Raw genomic sequence first — 18,923 nt, 5'->3', positions numbered from 1 at the left:
CTATAGGATTTAACAGAAATTAAATTTTAGGTTTTAATTCATTTGTGAAATCTTCTCATAGAACATTCACATGAAGTATTCTAATGTCTCTACTACAATGTAATAAATAAGTATTGAGTTGATTTGTCACTGAAAAGCATTCTTTTGTATAACGTTCTATCTGGACTCCGAGGTTGCAATAATCGAGCATCAAAAATGTGGTTTACCGTACCCATCTAACTGCTAAAATAATACTGCCAGAGAAACTGTGTGAAGATTGTAGTGACTTAGAGACCAGACTGAAACAGAGATGCCATAGTTCGCATCTCAGCTGGTCCAAATAAATCAGTTAAAGATTTCCAGGACAATTCGAATATTAATTTTTTAAGGGACGTTAATCTTAAAGCCACTATTATAGCCCTGGGCATCAGAGTTAAGAGTTCAATTCCATTACCCTCTGTAAGGAGTTTGTATATCCTCCTTGTGGAATGTGTGGGTTTTCTATGGATGACTCAGTTTCCTCCCACAGTCCAAAGACATACTGGTTAGTAGATTAATTGGTCATTGTAAATTGTCCTGTAATTAGGCTAGGATTAAATTGGGTTGATGGGTGACGCAGCTTGAAGGGTCAGAAGGCCATATTCCACACTGTATCTCTAAATAAATAAATATGTTGAAATCTCATTAAATCATTTGAATGTGAAGCCTCTGTAATAGAAGACTGGCATTATTCAATGAGATCTTAATAAAGATTTTTACACTTTATTATATAGCTGACCCACACCACAACATATTGAAATAAAGCAAATGGTAACTTTAATGCTGACAATCATTTATCAGATTCATCAGATTGCTTTAAAAAAAATGGTTTTGACATTGTGGGTGTAAATCTTTCATCAAAACTCAAAAAAAAGGTATTGATGCAGCTGTTATGTTTTATAACTTCAAAACATTAAACTAATTCAAAGAAAGGCAAGAGAGTCCAAGAATGCAAGTTTAACTTTGTGTTAACTTTAAATGAGGCAAGCACATCACATGGTAGTGTAATGACGTGTGCAATTCACATTTTTACATATAACCTGTAATAATGAATTATTTAAACAAGAATGCTTAATCAAATTTTTATATATATATATATAGACACACAAGATTACTGAAATATCAAATACACAACAGCAAGGTTTTAAAACATGCATACAAGAATGATTAAGAGTTGAAGTAGTGTATTGTTAAAACACAGAAAACCAATTAAAGAAAGTTAATGATTCTTTGTGTATAGCTGATTTGGTTCCAGATTTGTACATGAGTTAATTTCCAATGTTTTAACAGGCCAGAGGTGACAAGAAGAATGCTTGGGTAGAAGACGAAGTGTGGCGGATGGAAATTTACCTCTTCTTTGGAATTTTGGCTATTGGTGTGCTTTCATTGCTTGCTGTGACATCATTGCCTTCAGTGGCCAATTCTCTGAACTGGCGGGAGTTCAATTTCATTCAAGTAAGGCAATTTGACATTTGTTTCTGTAACATGGAGTTCGCATGTTTCTATGATACTTGATTATTTCTGGTGTGAGTCTTTGGTGAGTACTATAACGGATGTCAATATTAATTTAGATTTATGTGAAGTAACTGGGGTATGGGTATTTTGTAAGTACTAACATTAAAACAAGTCTGTATTTGGGATGAGACCCTTCAGGACTGGAAAGTAAGGGGGGGAGAAGGCAGATTAAGGAGGGGGGGAAGGGGAGGTGATAGGTGCAAAGGGGCTGAAGAAGGAATCTAATAGGAGAAGAGAGTGGATTATGGGAGAAAAGAAAGGGGGAAGGTACCAGAGGGAGGTGGAGGCAGATGAGATGATGAGTGATAAGGGGAGCCAAAATGGAGGATGGAAGCAGGGAGGAGAAATTACTGGAAATTAGAGAAATCAATGCTCATGTTGTCAGGTTGGAGACTACCCCGATGGAATCTGAGGTGTTGCTCCTCCAGCTCGAGGGTAGCCCCATGGTAGCGGTAGAGGAGGCCATGAACCAACATTTCGGAATGTATATGGAGAGCAGAATTAATCATAGTCATAGTCATACTTTATTGATCACGGGGGAAATTGGTTTTCATTACAGTTGCACCATAAATAATAAATAGCAATAGAACCATAAATAGTTAAATAGTAATATGCAAATTATGCCAGTAAATTATGAAATAAGTCCAGGACCAGCTTATTGGCTGAGGGTGTCTGACTATTGGCTCAGGGTGAATTAAAATGGTTAGCCACCTGCAAATCCCACTTGTAGTAAATGGAACCAAGTCACTTAACAAAGCAGTCCCCCAATCTACATCACATCTCATTAATGTAGGGGAGCCAAAACTGGATTCAGTAGATGACTCTTGATAGATTTGCAGGTGAAATGTTGCCTCACCTGGAGGGACTTCAGGGCCCTGGATGATGGTGGAGGTGAATGAGTAGGTGTAGCACTTGTGCCACTTGCAGGAATAAGTGGCAGGAGAGATGAATAGACAACTGAATCACAGAGAGAGGAACCCCTGCAGAAAGTGGAGAGTAGGGGAAAGGTAAAGGTGCATTTAGAGGTAGTATCCCAGTGAAGATGGTGGAAATTCCAGAGAATGATGTACTGGATGTAGAGGCTCATAGGGTGGTAGTTAGGAACAAGAGGAACTTTATCCCTGTTATGGTGGCAGTAAGGTGGGATGAGGAGAGATGTCCAGGAAATCGAGATGCACATGAGGCAGCATCAGTGGTAGAGGAAGGGAAACATCATTCTTTGAGGATGAAGGATATTTCAGATGTCCTGAATGGAAAACCTCATCATGAGAACTCGTGGAGGAGACAGTAGAACTGAGAAGAGGGAATGGGTGGAAAGTGACAGGGTGGGAAGAGATATAGTCCAGATAGTGGTGAAGAGTCATTAAGTTTATAAAAGATAGCAGTAGACAGTCTATCTCCAGAGAGATTGAGAAAGGGGAGGGAGGTGTCAGAGATGGACCAAGTGAACTTAAGGGCAGGGTACAAGTTGAGGTAAAGTTGATGAAATGTGGCCCAAAAAATCGACTGTTTATTCCTCTCCGTTGATGCTGCTTGACCTGCTGAGTTCCTCCAGCATTTTGTGTGCATTATTTTGGACTTTTAACATCTGCAGAATCTCTTCCGTTCTGACTATCTCCAATCAACCACTGTCTTTCCAAAGGCTGTATATATTATCCCTCAGAATAATAAATTGTCATCAAATTGGTTAAGCAGTTTGTCACACTGAAGCACTCTCAGACATGAAATCATGAAGTATAATTTTTTTTAACTAAGATTCCAAAGAGATTTTAACTACATTAGGGAGAGAACAGAGCCGAAGACCAAAATGGATTATCTTTGGAGCTGCAGGAGATTGGTGAAGTCTTCAGTGATTTTTCTCCTTCATTTTTTATTTTGGAGAGAGACGAGATGATATTGCACCTTGAGATGGTTAAGGGGGAGATCTTGGGAATAGTCGGCATTACGGCAGATAAGGTATTGTATATTTTAAAATATGAAGGTTGATCCCAAGATCTGATCAGGTATATCCAAGAAACACAGTGGGAAGCTGGAGCAGAAATTGTGGGAGCTCTGGCTGAGATTTTATTAGCAACAAGTAAACTGCCAGAAGACTGGAGAGTGACTAATAGTGTGCAGTTGTTTAAGAAGGGTAAATACAAACCTGGGAAACTACAGGCCAGTAATCCTAGCATCTGTGGAAGGTACGTCACTGGGAATTCACCTTAGCAAATCAACAACGGGTTGTTATTTTCTTAGCATTTTAGATAGGGCTACATCAGGGATGCGCAAAAAGAGTTGGCTTTCAATAAGGATGGCAATCGAGATTTTAAAGGCAGAGCTTTGTGGCAGTTTGAGTTGAGTGACCAATTAGCAAGAGGGATTAATTAAAAAAGGCCAATAAAATAGCACAGGTTCAAATGGAGTGTGTCAGTGTTTAGAGCGGCTTTGGCTCATTGGGCTTGGGTGAGGTAAAGTACTTGGTAGGTTTCTCACATAGTGTTCTTATTTGTACACTCTTCTCTGTTAGGGTATAGTGGTGTCATGAGAATGGCTCCAGGGGCAGTGTCTTATACTGTGCGTGGGATGTGGGAAGTCTGCGAGTGCAGTGAGCTGCAGCTCCATGATCTTTGGCTCACAGGAGAGAAGGAGAAGGTGATGGACAGGAGCTACAGAGAGGTAGTCACCCCTAAATTGAAGGAGACAGGTAACAGGATGATTGTCAGAAGGAGAGGAAATGCACAGCCAGTGCAGAGTACACCTGTGGCCATTCCCCTCAATAATAACGATACAACTTTAGATATCATTGAGGGGGACAAACTACTGGGGGGAGGCACAGTGACTGCTCTTCTGAGCCACAGCAGCAGAGACACAGCGAGGTGAAGAAAACTGCAGTGTTGATGGAAGATTCCATAGTCAGAGGGATAGATGAGATTTTGTGGGTGCGCTGGAGACACCTGGATGGTATGTTGCCTCCCTGATGCCAGGGTCAGGGATGTCTCAGATCGGGTCCATGGCACTCTGAAGGGCAAGGGCGAGGAGCTGGAAGTCTTGGTACATGTTGGCACCAATGACACAGGTAGACAAGGTGAGGAGGACCTGCTGAGATTTTAGAGAGTAGGTAGCAAGCTAAGAAACGGGACCTCCAGGATAGTAATCTCTGGATTGCTTCCCGTGACTATGATAACTTGACAGGTGAATGCTTGGCTGAGGAGGGGAAGCTAGATAAATGCAAGTTCATACTGGTTTGCCAAAGATAGGTAATCAATAGGCACCACACTTGTCAATATTTAGCATCTCAAAGGGAAAATTGCCAGGATTCCTGCATATATGTACAGTAATGACAAGATGATCTATCTGACATCAGAAGTCCATTAGTACTAAAACATAGACACGAAAGGTGCTAGAAGTCTAGAATAATACACATGATGTTCTGGAAGAGCTCAGCAGATCAGGCAGCATCTATGGATGGCAATAACAGTCAACGTTTCGGGCTGACACCCTTCATAAGGATTAGAAAGGAAAGAGGAAGAATTCAGAATAAAGTGTTTTGGGGGGGGAGAAATTAGGAGGGCGGAGGGGCTGAAGAGCTAGGAAGTTGATTGAAAGAGATAAAGGGCTGAGAAGGGGAATCTGATAGAGGACAGAATACCATGAAAGAAGGGAAAGGGAGAGGAGTCCTAGATGGAGGTGATGGGGCTGGTAAGAAGAGGTGAGAGAGGGAAACAAGAACGGGGAATGGTGAAGGTTTGAGAAATTGAAGTTGATCCCATTAAGCTGGAGGCTACCCAGACAGAAAATAAGGTGCCCCATACATAGATGCTGCCTGACCTTCTGAGCTCCTCCAGCACTTTGTGTATATCAGACCATCAGTACCACTGGCTAGGAAAGTGATAAGGATACTAAAATTATAACATTAGGCAAAATTATACATTAGCATATTTTGAAATATAACTTAACAATGGTTTGGATCAGCAATTTGTTTCATTATTGCGATTTTTAAGAATGGCAATTCACAAAGTAAACTTAAATTCACATTCATCACTGTGAAGACACAAACAATTGAAATATAAACATGTTCAGCCCTGTTCTTCTTATTGTTACTACAAAAGTAAATTTAAACTTATGAATTAGAATGGTAGGAAAACAACTTCCATTTATTTCGGAGTTCTAAAACTTAATTGTGCAAAATCTCATTAATGATGTACATTATTCATGTGGATTCTAAGAAATATTTAATCTGTACACAATTATGAAATCTTTTCTTTTTTTCAGTCCCGACTTGGATTTGTTGCGCTGGTGATCAGCACGCTGCACGTTCTAACTTATGGATGGCGTAAAGCATTTGACTCTAGCCAGTACAAGTTCTACCTGCCACCTACATTTGCAATTACTCTCATTGTGCCTTGTATCGTCCTTCTGGCCAAAGTGTACCTTCTCCTTCCTTGTGTGAATCGTAGGCTGATCCAGATCAGGCGAGGCTGGGAAGCCAATCACCATGTGAGGTTCCGTGAGCTTAGTGAAGCAAGTCCTTTATCAGATTTCACTGCGGAGAACACCAGCATCGTTTGATTTCCACCTTCAAAAGTACCTCGTCATGTTCTATAGTTTTTTAAAATATATACAGTATGTAAAAAAGAAAGCTGAGTTACTGTTCAAGATTAGTTATTCCTTTACATACAATTGATTTTTGCATATGCTTTGTACAGATGCTAATTTTCTGCAGTTAGAAGAACATTTTAATAGGGCAAATTTAGGATATAATAGTTATGGACTTTAAAAAAACACGAATGCTTCTGTAAACAACAGGAATTCTGCAGATGCTGGAAATTCAAGCAACACACAGCAAAGTTGCTGGTGAACGCAGCAAGCCCACTTTCATATCTCTTACTAACTCTTCCTTCAGTTAGTCCAGATGAAGGGTCTCGGCCTGAAACGTCGACTGTACCTCTTCCTAGAGATGCTGCCTGGCCTGCTGCGTTCACCAGCAACTTTGATGTGTGTTACTAATGCTTCTGTGTTTAGAGTGACACATTATGGTCATAGAACACTCTTAAGCATAACATTAATTGCATTGGTGTATCCTTAACTAATTATGGAGCAAGGTTACTTAGGAGAAAGAGCTGGAATGTCTATTGACTTAAGCAAAAATAATCCTGAATGTTGAGAAATTAGTAAGGTTGTCCTACAGGTAGAGAAGAAATAATTCCACACCCCAGCCACTCCACCTGCATTCTTCCCAACTATGTTCCCAAAAGTTCACACAGACTTGAAGTGGCAATTAGTTGCTGGAGCCATTTACTATGATCTGGCTGGACCATAAAATATTACCTGACACTGGCTTTTACTATACAAGAGTATTTGAATATGCATTGTATAACCTTGCAACAAACTAATTCATAATTTTCTAATTTTCTGGAGTTAAAACTGCCCATAACTTCTCAGCATACTTGCAATACAGAGTATATTTTAATTAAAAAATGCCAGAAGTGTTAGATGCATTCTAATTAACATGAGGTGTGAGTTTAGAACTTGATTTTTCCTAACCTGCTATTCCCTAGAGTGTTATTCCTGTGCAGCAAAATAAAATCAAGTACTGTTCCAGTTACTCAATAGGATTGATTGCAAATAAACATGACAGAAAATAAATGGATTATGTTTCAAAATCTATACTTCATGCTGAAATAAACATCCAGACCTACAACTTAAGCTTTTGTAGACTGTACAGTGTATTGTTTCTTTTAAACCACAACTTTAAGCATTAAAATGTGCGGTATTTGTGTTCATTTTGTCTCTTCGACAGATTTTTTGATCGAATTTGGAGGAAAACTGTCCTGGATTTTATTTATTGAGATATAGTGCAGAACAGGCCTTCGAGCCACACTGTCTAGCAATCCCCCAATTTAACCCTAGCCTAAGCACAGGACAATTTACAATTAACCTACCAAACCGAGTTAGGGAACTGGAGCTGGAGCTGGATGAACTTCGGATCATTTGGGAGGCAGAGGCAGAAATAAACAGGAGTTACAGAGAGATAGTCACCTCTAAGAGTCAGGAGACAGGTAGCTGGGTGACTGTCAGGAGGGGGAAGGGGGATAGACAGAATGAGCAGAGCACCCGTGGCCATTCCCACAATAATAAGTATATCATTTTGGATACTGTTGATGGGGACGACCTACCAGGGACAAGTTGCAGTGGTTGTGTCTCTGGCACCGACACTAGACCCTCAGCTCAGAAGGGAAGGAGGGAAGAGAGCAGTAGTGATAGGGGATTTGATAGTTAGGGGGACAGATGACAGGTTCTGTGGAAGAGATGGAGAATCCCAGATGGTCTGTTGCCTCCCCGGTGCCAAGGTCCGCGATATTTTGGATCGAGTTCTCAGTATTCTCAAGTGGGAGGATGAGCAGCCAGATGTCGTGGTCCATGTAATGGGTAGGAAGAGGGAGGAGGTCCTGAAAGGTGAGTTTAGGGAGTTAGGCGCCAAGTTAAAGGACAGGACTTCCAGGATAGCAATCTCAGGATTGCTACCAGTACCATGTGCAGACGGGTTTAGCAATAGTAAGATAGCGCAGATCAACACGTGGCTGAAGACATGGTGCAGGAGAGGGGGCTTCAGATTTATGGATAATTGGGCAGTTTTTCAGGGAAGTTGGGCCCTGTTCCGGCAGGACGGTTTACGTCTGAACCAGAGGGGGACAAATATTCTTGCAGGTAGGTTTGCTAAAGAGGCTGTAGTGGATTTAAACTAGATACAAGGGGGGAGGGGAACCAGAGTGTAGGAACAGATGTAGGGGAGAAGGAAGAAAACAGAGATAGTAAATTTGTTTGCACCGTCAGTGCAAACAGAGAAAAAGGTGGAAAATTTCTTAAATGCACTTATTTTAATGCTAGGAGCATTGTAAGAAGGTGGATGAGCTTAGAGCATGGATTGATACCTGGAAGTATGATGTTGTAGCAATTTCTGTGCTTTAGGTGTGATAGAATCAGAGGGACAAGTGGGGGAGGTGTTGCATTGCTTGTCAGAGAAAATATTACAGCGATGCTCTGGCAGGATAGATTAGAGGTCTCGTCTAGAGAGGCTATTTGGGTGGAATTAAGAAATGGGGGTGTATTCTAGACCACCTAATGGGAAGTGAGAAGTGGGGGAGCAAATTTGTAAGGAGATAGCAGATATCTGTAGTAAGCACAAGGTTGTCATTGTGGGATATTTTTAATTTTCCACAGTCTGGGAAGCCCATACTGTAAAAGGGCTGGATGATTTGGAGTTTGTAAAATGTGTGCAGGATATTTTTTTGCAGCAATACATAGAGGTACCAATGAGAGAAGGGGCAGTGTTGGATCTCCTGTTAGGGAATGAGATAGGTCAGGTGATGGAGGTATGTGTTGGGGAGCACTTCGGGTCCAGTGATCACAATGCCATTGGGTTCAATATAATTATGGAGAAGGATAAGACTGGTCCCAGGGTTGAGATTTTTGATTGGAGAACTAATAACTTTTAAGGAGATGCGAAAGGATTTAGGGGTGGATTGGGACAAATTGTTTTATGGGAAGGATGTAATAGAGAAATGGAGGTCATTTAAAGGTGAAATTTTGAGGGTACAGAATCTTTATGTTCCTGTTAGGTTAAAAGTTTGAGAGAGCCATGGTTTAAGGGATACTGGAAACTTGGTTCGGAAAAAGAGAGACAACTACAATAAATATAGGAAGCATAGAATAAAGAAGTGTTCGAGGAATGTAAAGAATGTAAAAAGAATCTTAAGAAAGAAATTAGAAAAGCTAAAAGATACGAGGTTGCTTTGGCAAGTAAGGTGAAAATAAATCCAAAGGGTTTCTACAGTTATATTAATAGCAAAAGGATAGTGAGGGATAAAATTGGTCCATTAGAGAATCAGAGTGGACAGCTACATGTGGAACCAAAAGAGAGGGGGGAAATTTTGAACAATTTTTTTTCTTCGATATTCACTAAGAAGGATATTGAATTGTCTAAGGTAAGGGATAGAGGTAGGGAAGTTATGGAAACTATGATGATTAAAGAGGAGGAAGTATTGGTGCTTTTAAGGAATATAAAAGTGGATAAGTCTCCAGGTCCTGACAGGATATTCCCTGGGACCTTGAGGGAAGTTAGTGTAGAAATAGCAGGGGCTCTGACAGAAATATTTCAAATGTTATTAGAAACAGGGATGGTGCCAGACAATTGGCGTATTGCTCATGTTGTTCCATTGTTGAAAAAGGGTTCTAAGAGTAAACCTAGCAATTACTGGCCTGTAAGTTTGACGTCAGTGGTGGGTAAATTAATGGAAAGTATTCCTAGAGATGGTATATATAATTATCTGGATAGACAGGGTCTGATTAGGAACAGTCAACATGGATTTGGAAGGTCATGTTTGACAAATTTTATTGAATTTTTTTGAAGAGGTTTCTAGGAAAGTTGACAAGGGTAAAGCGGTGGATGTTGTCTATATGGACTTCAGTAAGGCTTTTGAAAAGGTTCTACAGGGAAGGTTAGTTAGGAAGGTTCAATCATTAGGTATTAATATTGAAGTAGTAAAATGGATTCAACAGTGGCTGGATGGGAGACCGCCAGAGAGTAGTAGTGGTGGATAACTGTTTGTCAGGTTGGAGGCCGGTGACTAGTGGTGTGCCTCAGGTATCTGTACTGGGTCCAATGTTGTTTGTCATATACATTAATGATCTGGATGATGGGGTGGTAAATTGGATTACTATGATAGGTGGAGTTGTGGATAATGAAGTAGGCTTTCAAAGATTGCAGAGAGATTTAGGCCAGTTAGAAGAGTTTGGCAAATGGAGTTTAATGCTGGTAAGTGTGAGGTGCTACATTTTGGTAGGACTAATCAAAATAGGACATACGTGGTAAATGGTAGGGCATTGAAGAATGCAGTAGAACAGAGGGATCTAGGAATAATGGTACATAGTTCCCTGAAGGTGGAATCTCATGTGGATAGGGTGGTGAAGAAAGCTTTTGGTATGCTGGCCTTTATAAATCAGAGCATTGAGTATAGGAGTTGATATGTAATGTTAAAATTGTACAAGGCATTGGTGAGGCCAATGTACAGTTCTGGTCACTGAATTATAGGAAAGATGTCAACAAAATAGAGAGTGTACAGAGAAGATTTACTAGAACGTTACTTGGGTTTCAGCACCCAAGTTACAGAGAAAGGTTGAACAAGTTGGGTCTTTATTCTTTGGAGCATAGACAGTTGAGGGGGGACTTGATAGAGGTATTTAAAATTATGAGGGGGATAGATAGAGTTGGCATGGATAGGCTTTTTCCATTGAGTAGGGGAGATTCAAACAAGAGGACACAAGTTGAGAGTTAGGGGCAAAAGTTTAGGGGTAACACGAGGGGGAACTTCTTTACTCACAGAGTGGTAGCTGTGTGGAACGAGCTTCCAGTAGAAGTGGTAGAGGCAAGCTCGACATTGTCATTTAAAATAAAATTGGATAGATATATAGACAGGAAAGGAATGGAGTGTTATGGGCTGAGTGCAAGTCGGTGGGACTAGGTGAGAGTAAGCATTCGGCATGGACTAGAAGGGCTGAGATGGCCTGTTTCCGTGCTGTAATTGTTATATGATTACATAACTGGTCTATCTTTGGACTGTGAGAGGAAGCCCACGCAATCACAGGAAGAATATACAAACTCCTTACAGGTAGTGGCTGGAATTGAACCCAGTTCGCTTGTGCTGTAAGTGTTAACCATAACTCTACCATGCCACCCACAATTACCACAATATTCAGCATAAATAGTCACAGAATAAAATAGGGAGAGAAAGACCATGTTACCAGCCATTTATCTCTCTACATTGTGACTATTACTGCTCAACTTCAGTATGCAAGTATAAAAGTCAACTCCCCCCCCCCCACTGTGTTTCAAAAATACTAGTTAGAGGGCAAGGGGTGATGGTTAACCTAGGGATAACTGTATCCCTCATTACTTAGTGATAGGGTTGAACTTAAGGTTCCCACATTTTATGATGAGAGACATCCATTCAGCACATGATAATTTGGCAGGTTTGTTTCAGACAAATTCTAACTCAAACGTTCTTGCTCACTGTCAAAATGTCCTTGTTGAATGCGGCAAGTTTTCTGAAGCCTCAAATATTTAAATGAGCTAAAACACACAAGATTGCAATACCTATTGCAACCCATTTTTAGATACTTGCAATATTTAGTATGTTGAATTTGTTGCTGGGTGGGATTCCTGTCTGTATTTTTACACTGTTTTAGAATTTGTACTGCAACATAAGACAGTGGATTTTTAAAATCTGTCTTTGAAGTCCAATAATGTCCATCCAATTAAAATAATTCTGTTCTATATTAGAGTTTTCTATTTCAAGTATCTAAACTGAATGTCAAATGATTTGGTATAACTTCAGTCAAGCTCATATTAAAATCCAATCTCATTTGCTCATTCATCCACTTAGTCAGTCATGTTTTTTTTTACAATTTGCTACCATTATTTGTATTAAGTAATAGGCTTCAAATGGTACAATGTCACACACAAAGCATTTTGAAGTTAAACAGCAAAAAGTATGTTCAGCCAAAAATCAAGCATTCATTTACATTGGGGGGGGGGGAAGGGGGAAGTTCCCAACCTTTTTTTTTTTTAAAAAGCTCCATACACTAATACCACTAATTAAATTTATGCACCCCAGGCTGGAAACCTCTGATTTACTCTAATATTTTATTCTCCCTAGGTTATCAAACTCACCCCAGATTTTAACATTCACCTATAGATTAGCTTTGTCACCTGTAAAGCTCAGCAAACATACAGTGAAATGCATTCTATGTCCTGGGTTCAGCTTGCAAACATAGCAAGACCACAACTTGCTAATTTGTATATCTTTGGAATGTGGGAGAAGCAGCTGGACAAAACCCACAGGATCATGGCGAGAACAAAAACTCCTTAAACAGTGGCAGGAATTGAACTTTGATTGCTAGCACTGTAAAGTGTTGGGCGACTGCACGGCCCACTTGGTTGGATCAGTTAAGTGGCCAATTAACCTACCAATGCACACATCTTTGGGATGTAGAGGAAACCAGAGCACAAAGACAAGCCACATGGTCATAAGGAAAACCTGCAAATTCCAGACAGCATTGGAGGTTAGCATTGAACTACGGGGTTACTGGAACGATCGGATTGGAACTCAACAATATAGCCGTAGTTGTGTGCCATGTTGTATGACGTAGGTGATCACGGTCTTTTTCATGACTTTTTTTTGGCATTTTATACAGAAGTGGTTTGCCATTGTCGTCTTATTTTGCAATATACGGTGCAAAAAAAAAGCTATAGAAAATGTCAATTCCTCTGCATTAGAATAGCCAATTCATTGCATGTTATCAGTAACTTACTGTAAATCTCAACCTGATAATTTTACATTAGAAAAACAACACAACCACAATTGTGCTTATTTAAAACAATGATAACAATTTGATATCTATGTACAATAAGTTTTACTTTGGTTCAGCTATTTAATTTTATCCTACAGTTCCCCATGGAAAATATGAAAATTTGCTTTTTTCCCCCTCAATACTGGACTATAAACAAATATGACCTGTTGAAGATCTTTCTAAATCCCTCAACTTTGCCATTATTGTTTGGTTTTATGCAGCATTCTCTCATTATATAGAAAAACTGTAACAAACTGTCAGGACAGCAGAAAAGGCTCGAATCCAGGGATTCCCAACCTGGGTCTATGAAGCCCTAAGTTTATGGTAAGTCTGCATAGCAGAAAAAAGGTTAGGAACCCCCGCTATTGTGTCTATCATCACTGCAGGACTCGTATGTGTCCATGATAGAGAAGTGGGTAAAAGAATCGTTGCAGACACTACCCACCTAGCAAATAGTCTTTTCCAAAAACTCACTTTTGGAAAGTGCTATAGCATTATTAAAACAAAAACTTAATGCCATCTTAAAAGTTTCTTCCACCAGGATCAAGACATTCACAAAATGCTGGAGGAACTCAGCAGGCCAGGCAGCATCTATGGAAATGAGTGAGCAGTCAACATTTCAGGACATATATGCTACCTGGCCTGCATAATTTCTCCAGCATCTTGTGTGTGTTGCTTTGGATTTCCAGCACCTGATTTTCTTGTGTTTGCAGTTAATCTGATCCACCATTCTACAGAGCCTTCCCCACCTCCCTCTATTAGCCACAGTCACTGCACTGTGAACACTTGAAGCCACTTTTTATGCTGTTTACATCATGAAGGGATACTGGAAGTAGGCAAGAAATTGCAGCTGAGAGGGAAAGTGGATCAGCCATGATGAAATGGCAGAGCAAATGCGATAAGCCAAATAACATGTTGCTATTTATGTACCTTTTACTCCATATCAGTACTTCAACTTTTTATATAATACTTTATTTTTAATATTTGAATTTTGTTGCACCACAGCAAATTCCTAATACATCTACATAAATGGTGAATAAAGTTGATCCTTACAAAAGTGTACATAACAACTGCTCAACTGGTAAAAATATTGTGAAATGATACTAATAAACCAGACAAATCAAACTGCATATTTTTACAGATAATACTTAAATAGGAAAAATAAAAGTTGCTTCATGTGTACAATCCTCTTAAACATTCATAGAATGTCATATTTCTGGTTATTTAATCATTTTTACTATTGTCACCAGTTCATTACAGGATTCTTTTTGTAAGTCTCATAATCTTCTTTCTTAAAAAAAGCCATTTCAGTTTCATGAGCTGCAAAACAAAAAAAAATAAAAGTTCAATGCTATACAAACCACTTTCATTCAAAAATAAAGCCATTCATACGTCAATTCTTGACTTTATAACAGGAGGAACATGGCAGATCTTCCACCCCAGACTTGCAGGTATCTTGAGTCTGGTTTTAAAACATCTATCTGTCAATGAATGATTTTTCATCAGAATCCTGGTTGAAGGATTATTCAACTAAAGCAAGGGTTGCCAACCTGGATTCACAGACCCCTCGGTTAATGTCAGGGATTCATGGCATGAAGGTGGTTGGGAATCCCTGAATTAATGTGTTACCAATTCCTCCCTGCACAGCTGCTGAGGCCTGATCACAACTTCTAAGATGCTTTTATTTCAGACTTCCAGTCATAAAACACAAGAAAGTTTGCAGATGCTGGAAATCCAGAGCAATACACATAAAATGCTGGAGGAACTCAGCAGATCAGGCATCAGCTATGGAGATTATAATAAACAGTGGATGTTTCGGGCTGAGAAACTTCTTCAGGACGGAGAAGGAAGGGGGGAGATGGGGGGGACAAAAAGGGACTAGGTGGAAGGCGATAGGTGAGGCCAGGTGGGGAAGATCACAGGCTTGAGAAGAAATAATCTGAGAAGAGAGTGAGGCAGAGTTTTGCTTTCTTAGGCAGTCTCTTGGGATTAATGTAGCCTTGCCTCCAGACTAGTAGAGAGGAGGAACGATCCCCATATGATAACCCATCTTGGTGTATATAACAGCACCCCACATTATTAAAGGGTCTTGGTCAAGTGACATGGAGGTCCAAGATAACATAGACCAGGCTTGAATGCACAGGCATCAACACTCACGTCCATGGATTCTAAACACATCATAATCGTCTTTTGAGCACCCAGATACATGATCCTGCCACATTTTTGCTCAGACCCCTCCCTTGCTACCCTGTCAGTGTCCAGCTCCTCCTCTGGCTCCCAACCCCTTCCCACTCTCAGTGATAATACTCTGTAGATACAGGAGAACAGCGAATGCAGAATACAGATCGCCAGAAGATAGTTGATAAGGATCGGCATCAAAGGTTATTGAAGAAAATTCAATCTCACTGTGTAGGAAGTTATACTGATATGGGCAGAAGACTGGTTCACAGTAAACAGCAGGCAGAAATGGGTCTTTTCCTGGTTACAGCATGGGGGCATCAATGAAATCAAAGAAGATACAAAGCATACTGCTAAATTTGTAGATGGCATGAAGTGTAGGTATGAAAGTTGTGAAGAGGACACAAGGAAACTACAAAGATATGTACTGAATGGTGGAATATGTGAGAAACTAAAATTGTTCATTTGGGCAAGAAAGAAAATGTTATCTAAATAGTAGAGGCTGCAGTCCTGTGAGATAAACGAAAAGGCATGGACTGGTAAAGAATTTATAGATTCGCCACAGAGGACATCAACTCAGGAGAGCTAACAAAACATTATTACTTACCATAAGGGTAATTCAATACAAAGAAGGAGAAGTGGTGCATTAGTTGTCAAGATCACAGTGGAGAGCTGTACACTATTGGCCTCTCTTAAGGAAACAGTTCAGGGAACTGTGACTGATGCCCAAAATGGGTAGGTGCCTTGTGAAGGAAAGGTTGGACAGGGTAAGCTTATATCCACCAGAGTTAAGAACACAAGGTATCTGAAAGGCTTCTCAAGCTACATGCAGAGGGGATGTTTTGTCTTGTGGGAACTATGGATGAGTGTTTACAAATAGGATAGGGGAGAAATAAAAATCAAAAACGTGCAAATGATGGAAATCTAAAATAAAATCAGAAAATACTCAGCCACTCAAGCCACAACTGTAGGAAGAAAAACAGAACTAATGTTTCAGATCCAAAATATGTGGTAGAGGTTTGTCCATTTAAGACAGACACAAGTCAATTTTCGTTGAAGGCATCGGTGTTTGGAAAGTTCTTTCACAAGGGTCAGAGGGCGGCACAGTAGTAGTGCTTGGCACAATGCTTTACAGTACCAGCGACCAGGGTTCAATTCCCACCACTGCCTGCGAGGAGTGACCACGTTGGTTTCCTCCGGGTGATCCGGTTTCCTCCCACAATCCGAAGATGTACTGGTTGGTAGGTTAATTGTTCATTGTAAATTGCCCCTTGATTAGGCTAGGGTTAAATTTGATGTTGCTGGATGGTATGGTTCCAAAGGCTGGAAGAGCCATTTCTGTGCTGCATCTCAATCAATCAATAAATAAAGGTAGATTTGTAAAAAAAAACATGTATGACTTAATGGATGAGTGAGTGAGCAAGTTTGGGTTTTAAAATTGGAATTTAGGAGAATGAGAGATGAATAAAATCTGAGGAACATAAAGAGTGTGAATGCAGTCTTTTTACTCCACGGTTGGGGAAATCAGGAACTAGTGGGTATACTAACAGGGGAGAGATTTAATAGGAATTACAAGGGAATTCTTCCACCCAGAAAGTGGACCATTCTTATAATGAACTGCCAGTGCAAGTGGTAGTGACAGGTACATTACAACATTTAAAAGACAATTGGACTGCGTTAAGCACCAGAGGTGGATCTTAAATTGTTTGATAGGAGACAGAAAAATAGAGGATTGATTTTAAAATCAAGATATGGTTGAATCTTATGTAAACAAAAAATGATTATGAATATTTACAAATATATACAGATGCTTCAAAAATGATAATAGTAGATTAGGGATAGGATTCATAGTGCCTGATTTTAACAGTAGTAAACAGGTGCGGATGCATGATGATTTCTCAGTGTGGACAGGGGAAATGACAGCTGGACTATTAGCTTTGCAGTAGGTGGAGGAAGTGAGACCGATGAGAGTTGTATTATAGTCTGATTCAAGCACAACAATCTGGAGTCTAAAAGATTTACATTCACAGGCAAGACCAAACATTATGTATGACATAATACAAACCTTATTTAAACCGAAAATGATGGGATTCTGTCTGTTTTATGTGGAGTCCAGCACATGTTGGTATTAGAGGGAATGAGCAAGTGGATAAATTAGCAAAGGTGGAAACTAGATGAGAAGTGGATATTCAAATAAATTACAATAAAGGAGAAATGAAAAACATAAGTGAAATCAAAAAATGTGGAGAAAACAATGGAATGAAGGGAAAACAGGAAGACATCTTTATCATATCCAGAAAGAAGTGGGATGATCAAGGAATGCAGTAAAGAGCAGGAGGGAGAAGGAGATAATATCGAGATTGAAGTTTGGGCACACAGGGTTAAATACATTGTTTTTAATGAAGACACTCAATAGGAGGTGTGAGTATTGTAATCAGCAAGAAAGTGTTGAGCATAGACTGATGAGGTGTCCAAGATATAATCAAGAGACGGGACAGCTGGTTTTAGAGTTAACATGGAACAAAATACAATTTAACATTAACAATATTTTCAGAAAAGGATCACAAAACTATTGCTTTAAGTATATAGTACAGTTCCTTAATAATACATTTTTAAAAATAGAATTTGATACAATATATAGGACTTAGATTATCCTGACCCACACTGCAGCTTAGAAGGTGGCAGTAATGCACCTTAAAGCTGTTAGCCAACCTCAGGAGGAGGACAGGTGCATGAATAGGGAAGATTTTAGGAATATGGGGCAAACACAGGCAAATGTCACTAGCTTAGATGGGCATCTTGCCAGTCGGGCTGATGAGCCCATTTCTGTTCGGAATTGACAGGTTACCGTAGGTAGACTGTAATGCTAAGCCAAAGTTACAATCAGGTCAGCTATAATTGTACTAAATGGTAGAAGTGGATTGTGATATTTATCCTTTCCCTTACTCTATTACTTACAGTGGTTCCACTTTTGGCTCGGTTGGATTATTATCACAATTTGTAATTCTGGATATTATATAGAAAACATTTTTTAAAAATGTTTAATCCCCATAACTGAGACTGCAAGTCATGCTGCTCCAGCATAATCTGGCCCAACAGATTCCAATATAGCTTTGCCCAAATAACACAATTTGTAAACAATACTCACTGTCTACTTTTTAATCTCACTATACAGTCCAGATGAGATTGAGATCTTCGTCCACCAATGCCAATACAGACTGAGTACCCCTACAGGCTGGGTACCCCTTACCCAAAATACTTGAGGTCAGAAGTGTTTCAGATTTTAGAATATACTGTATAATGAGATAGCTTGGGATCGCCATCATTTCCAACTCTGAATTTGTGTGCTCCCGGTAAGCAGTCTTTGTCTTACATTTGTTCGTGATACACGTGTACTGACAGTAAAAATGAAAACATACCATTAATATAATGAAAATATAACGTGTGCAGGGTGACAAAAGCAGCACAGCAGCATTGGGAGAAAACCTGAATCAGCCATTGAACAATGGCAGGCTTTCAGTCTCCATCTACAATGTCATGTTTTGATAAAAAAGGTTAGAGTATACCATCGATATCTTACTTTTTTTTAGGTTACATCAGCAACCATCTTCGCCATGCACACAGGACCCCAGACATCAGTTCTGTCCAGTGAAACAGTCTCTTCTAAATTAGTGGTACCCATCATAAATTTGGGGGGGGGGCCAACTTCATCGAGCACCTTAGCTCCAACCACCAAAGGAGAACTTCCAAATGGCCAAACATTTTTATTCCAATTCCCATTCCAAGAATGTCTGTTCATAGCTCCTTCTTGTACCAAGGTA

The 18,923-nt window shown here is 39.8% G+C and overlaps 2 protein-coding genes across 8 annotated transcripts in view; one reads left to right on the top strand and one right to left on the bottom strand.

Annotated features, from left to right (window-relative positions):
- The window catches only part of steap3 (STEAP family member 3, metalloreductase), a 49,000-nt gene extending 36,986 nt beyond the window's left edge, over positions 1-12,014 (top strand). For all 5 annotated transcript variants that reach the window (XM_072262116.1, XM_072262118.1, XM_072262119.1 and 2 more), the window contains exons 4-5: positions 1,309-1,473; positions 5,788-12,014. In XM_072262116.1, the coding sequence (XP_072118217.1) occupies positions 1,309-1,473; positions 5,788-6,084 (462 nt within the window). In that variant the 3' untranslated portion in view covers positions 6,085-12,014. The remainder of the gene's footprint in view (positions 1-1,308; positions 1,474-5,787) is intronic.
- The window catches only part of c6h2orf76 (chromosome 6 C2orf76 homolog), an 88,446-nt gene continuing 70,372 nt past the window's right edge, over positions 850-18,923 (bottom strand). Inside the window, exon 6 of one of the 3 annotated variants that reach the window (XM_072262124.1) lies at positions 850-14,244. In XM_072262124.1, the coding sequence (XP_072118225.1) occupies positions 14,168-14,244 (77 nt within the window). In that variant the 3' untranslated portion in view covers positions 850-14,167. The remainder of the gene's footprint in view (positions 14,245-18,923) is intronic. The other 2 variants (XM_072262129.1, XM_072262128.1) reach the window with 2 other exon arrangements.

The sequence above is a fragment of the Mobula birostris genome, chromosome 6, assembly GCF_030028105.1.
Source record: "Mobula birostris isolate sMobBir1 chromosome 6, sMobBir1.hap1, whole genome shotgun sequence".
NCBI lineage: Eukaryota > Metazoa > Chordata > Chondrichthyes > Myliobatiformes > Myliobatidae > Mobula > Mobula birostris.
Note: the sequence above shows the minus strand (reverse complement) of the source record. Positions and strands in the feature narration are given on the sequence as shown.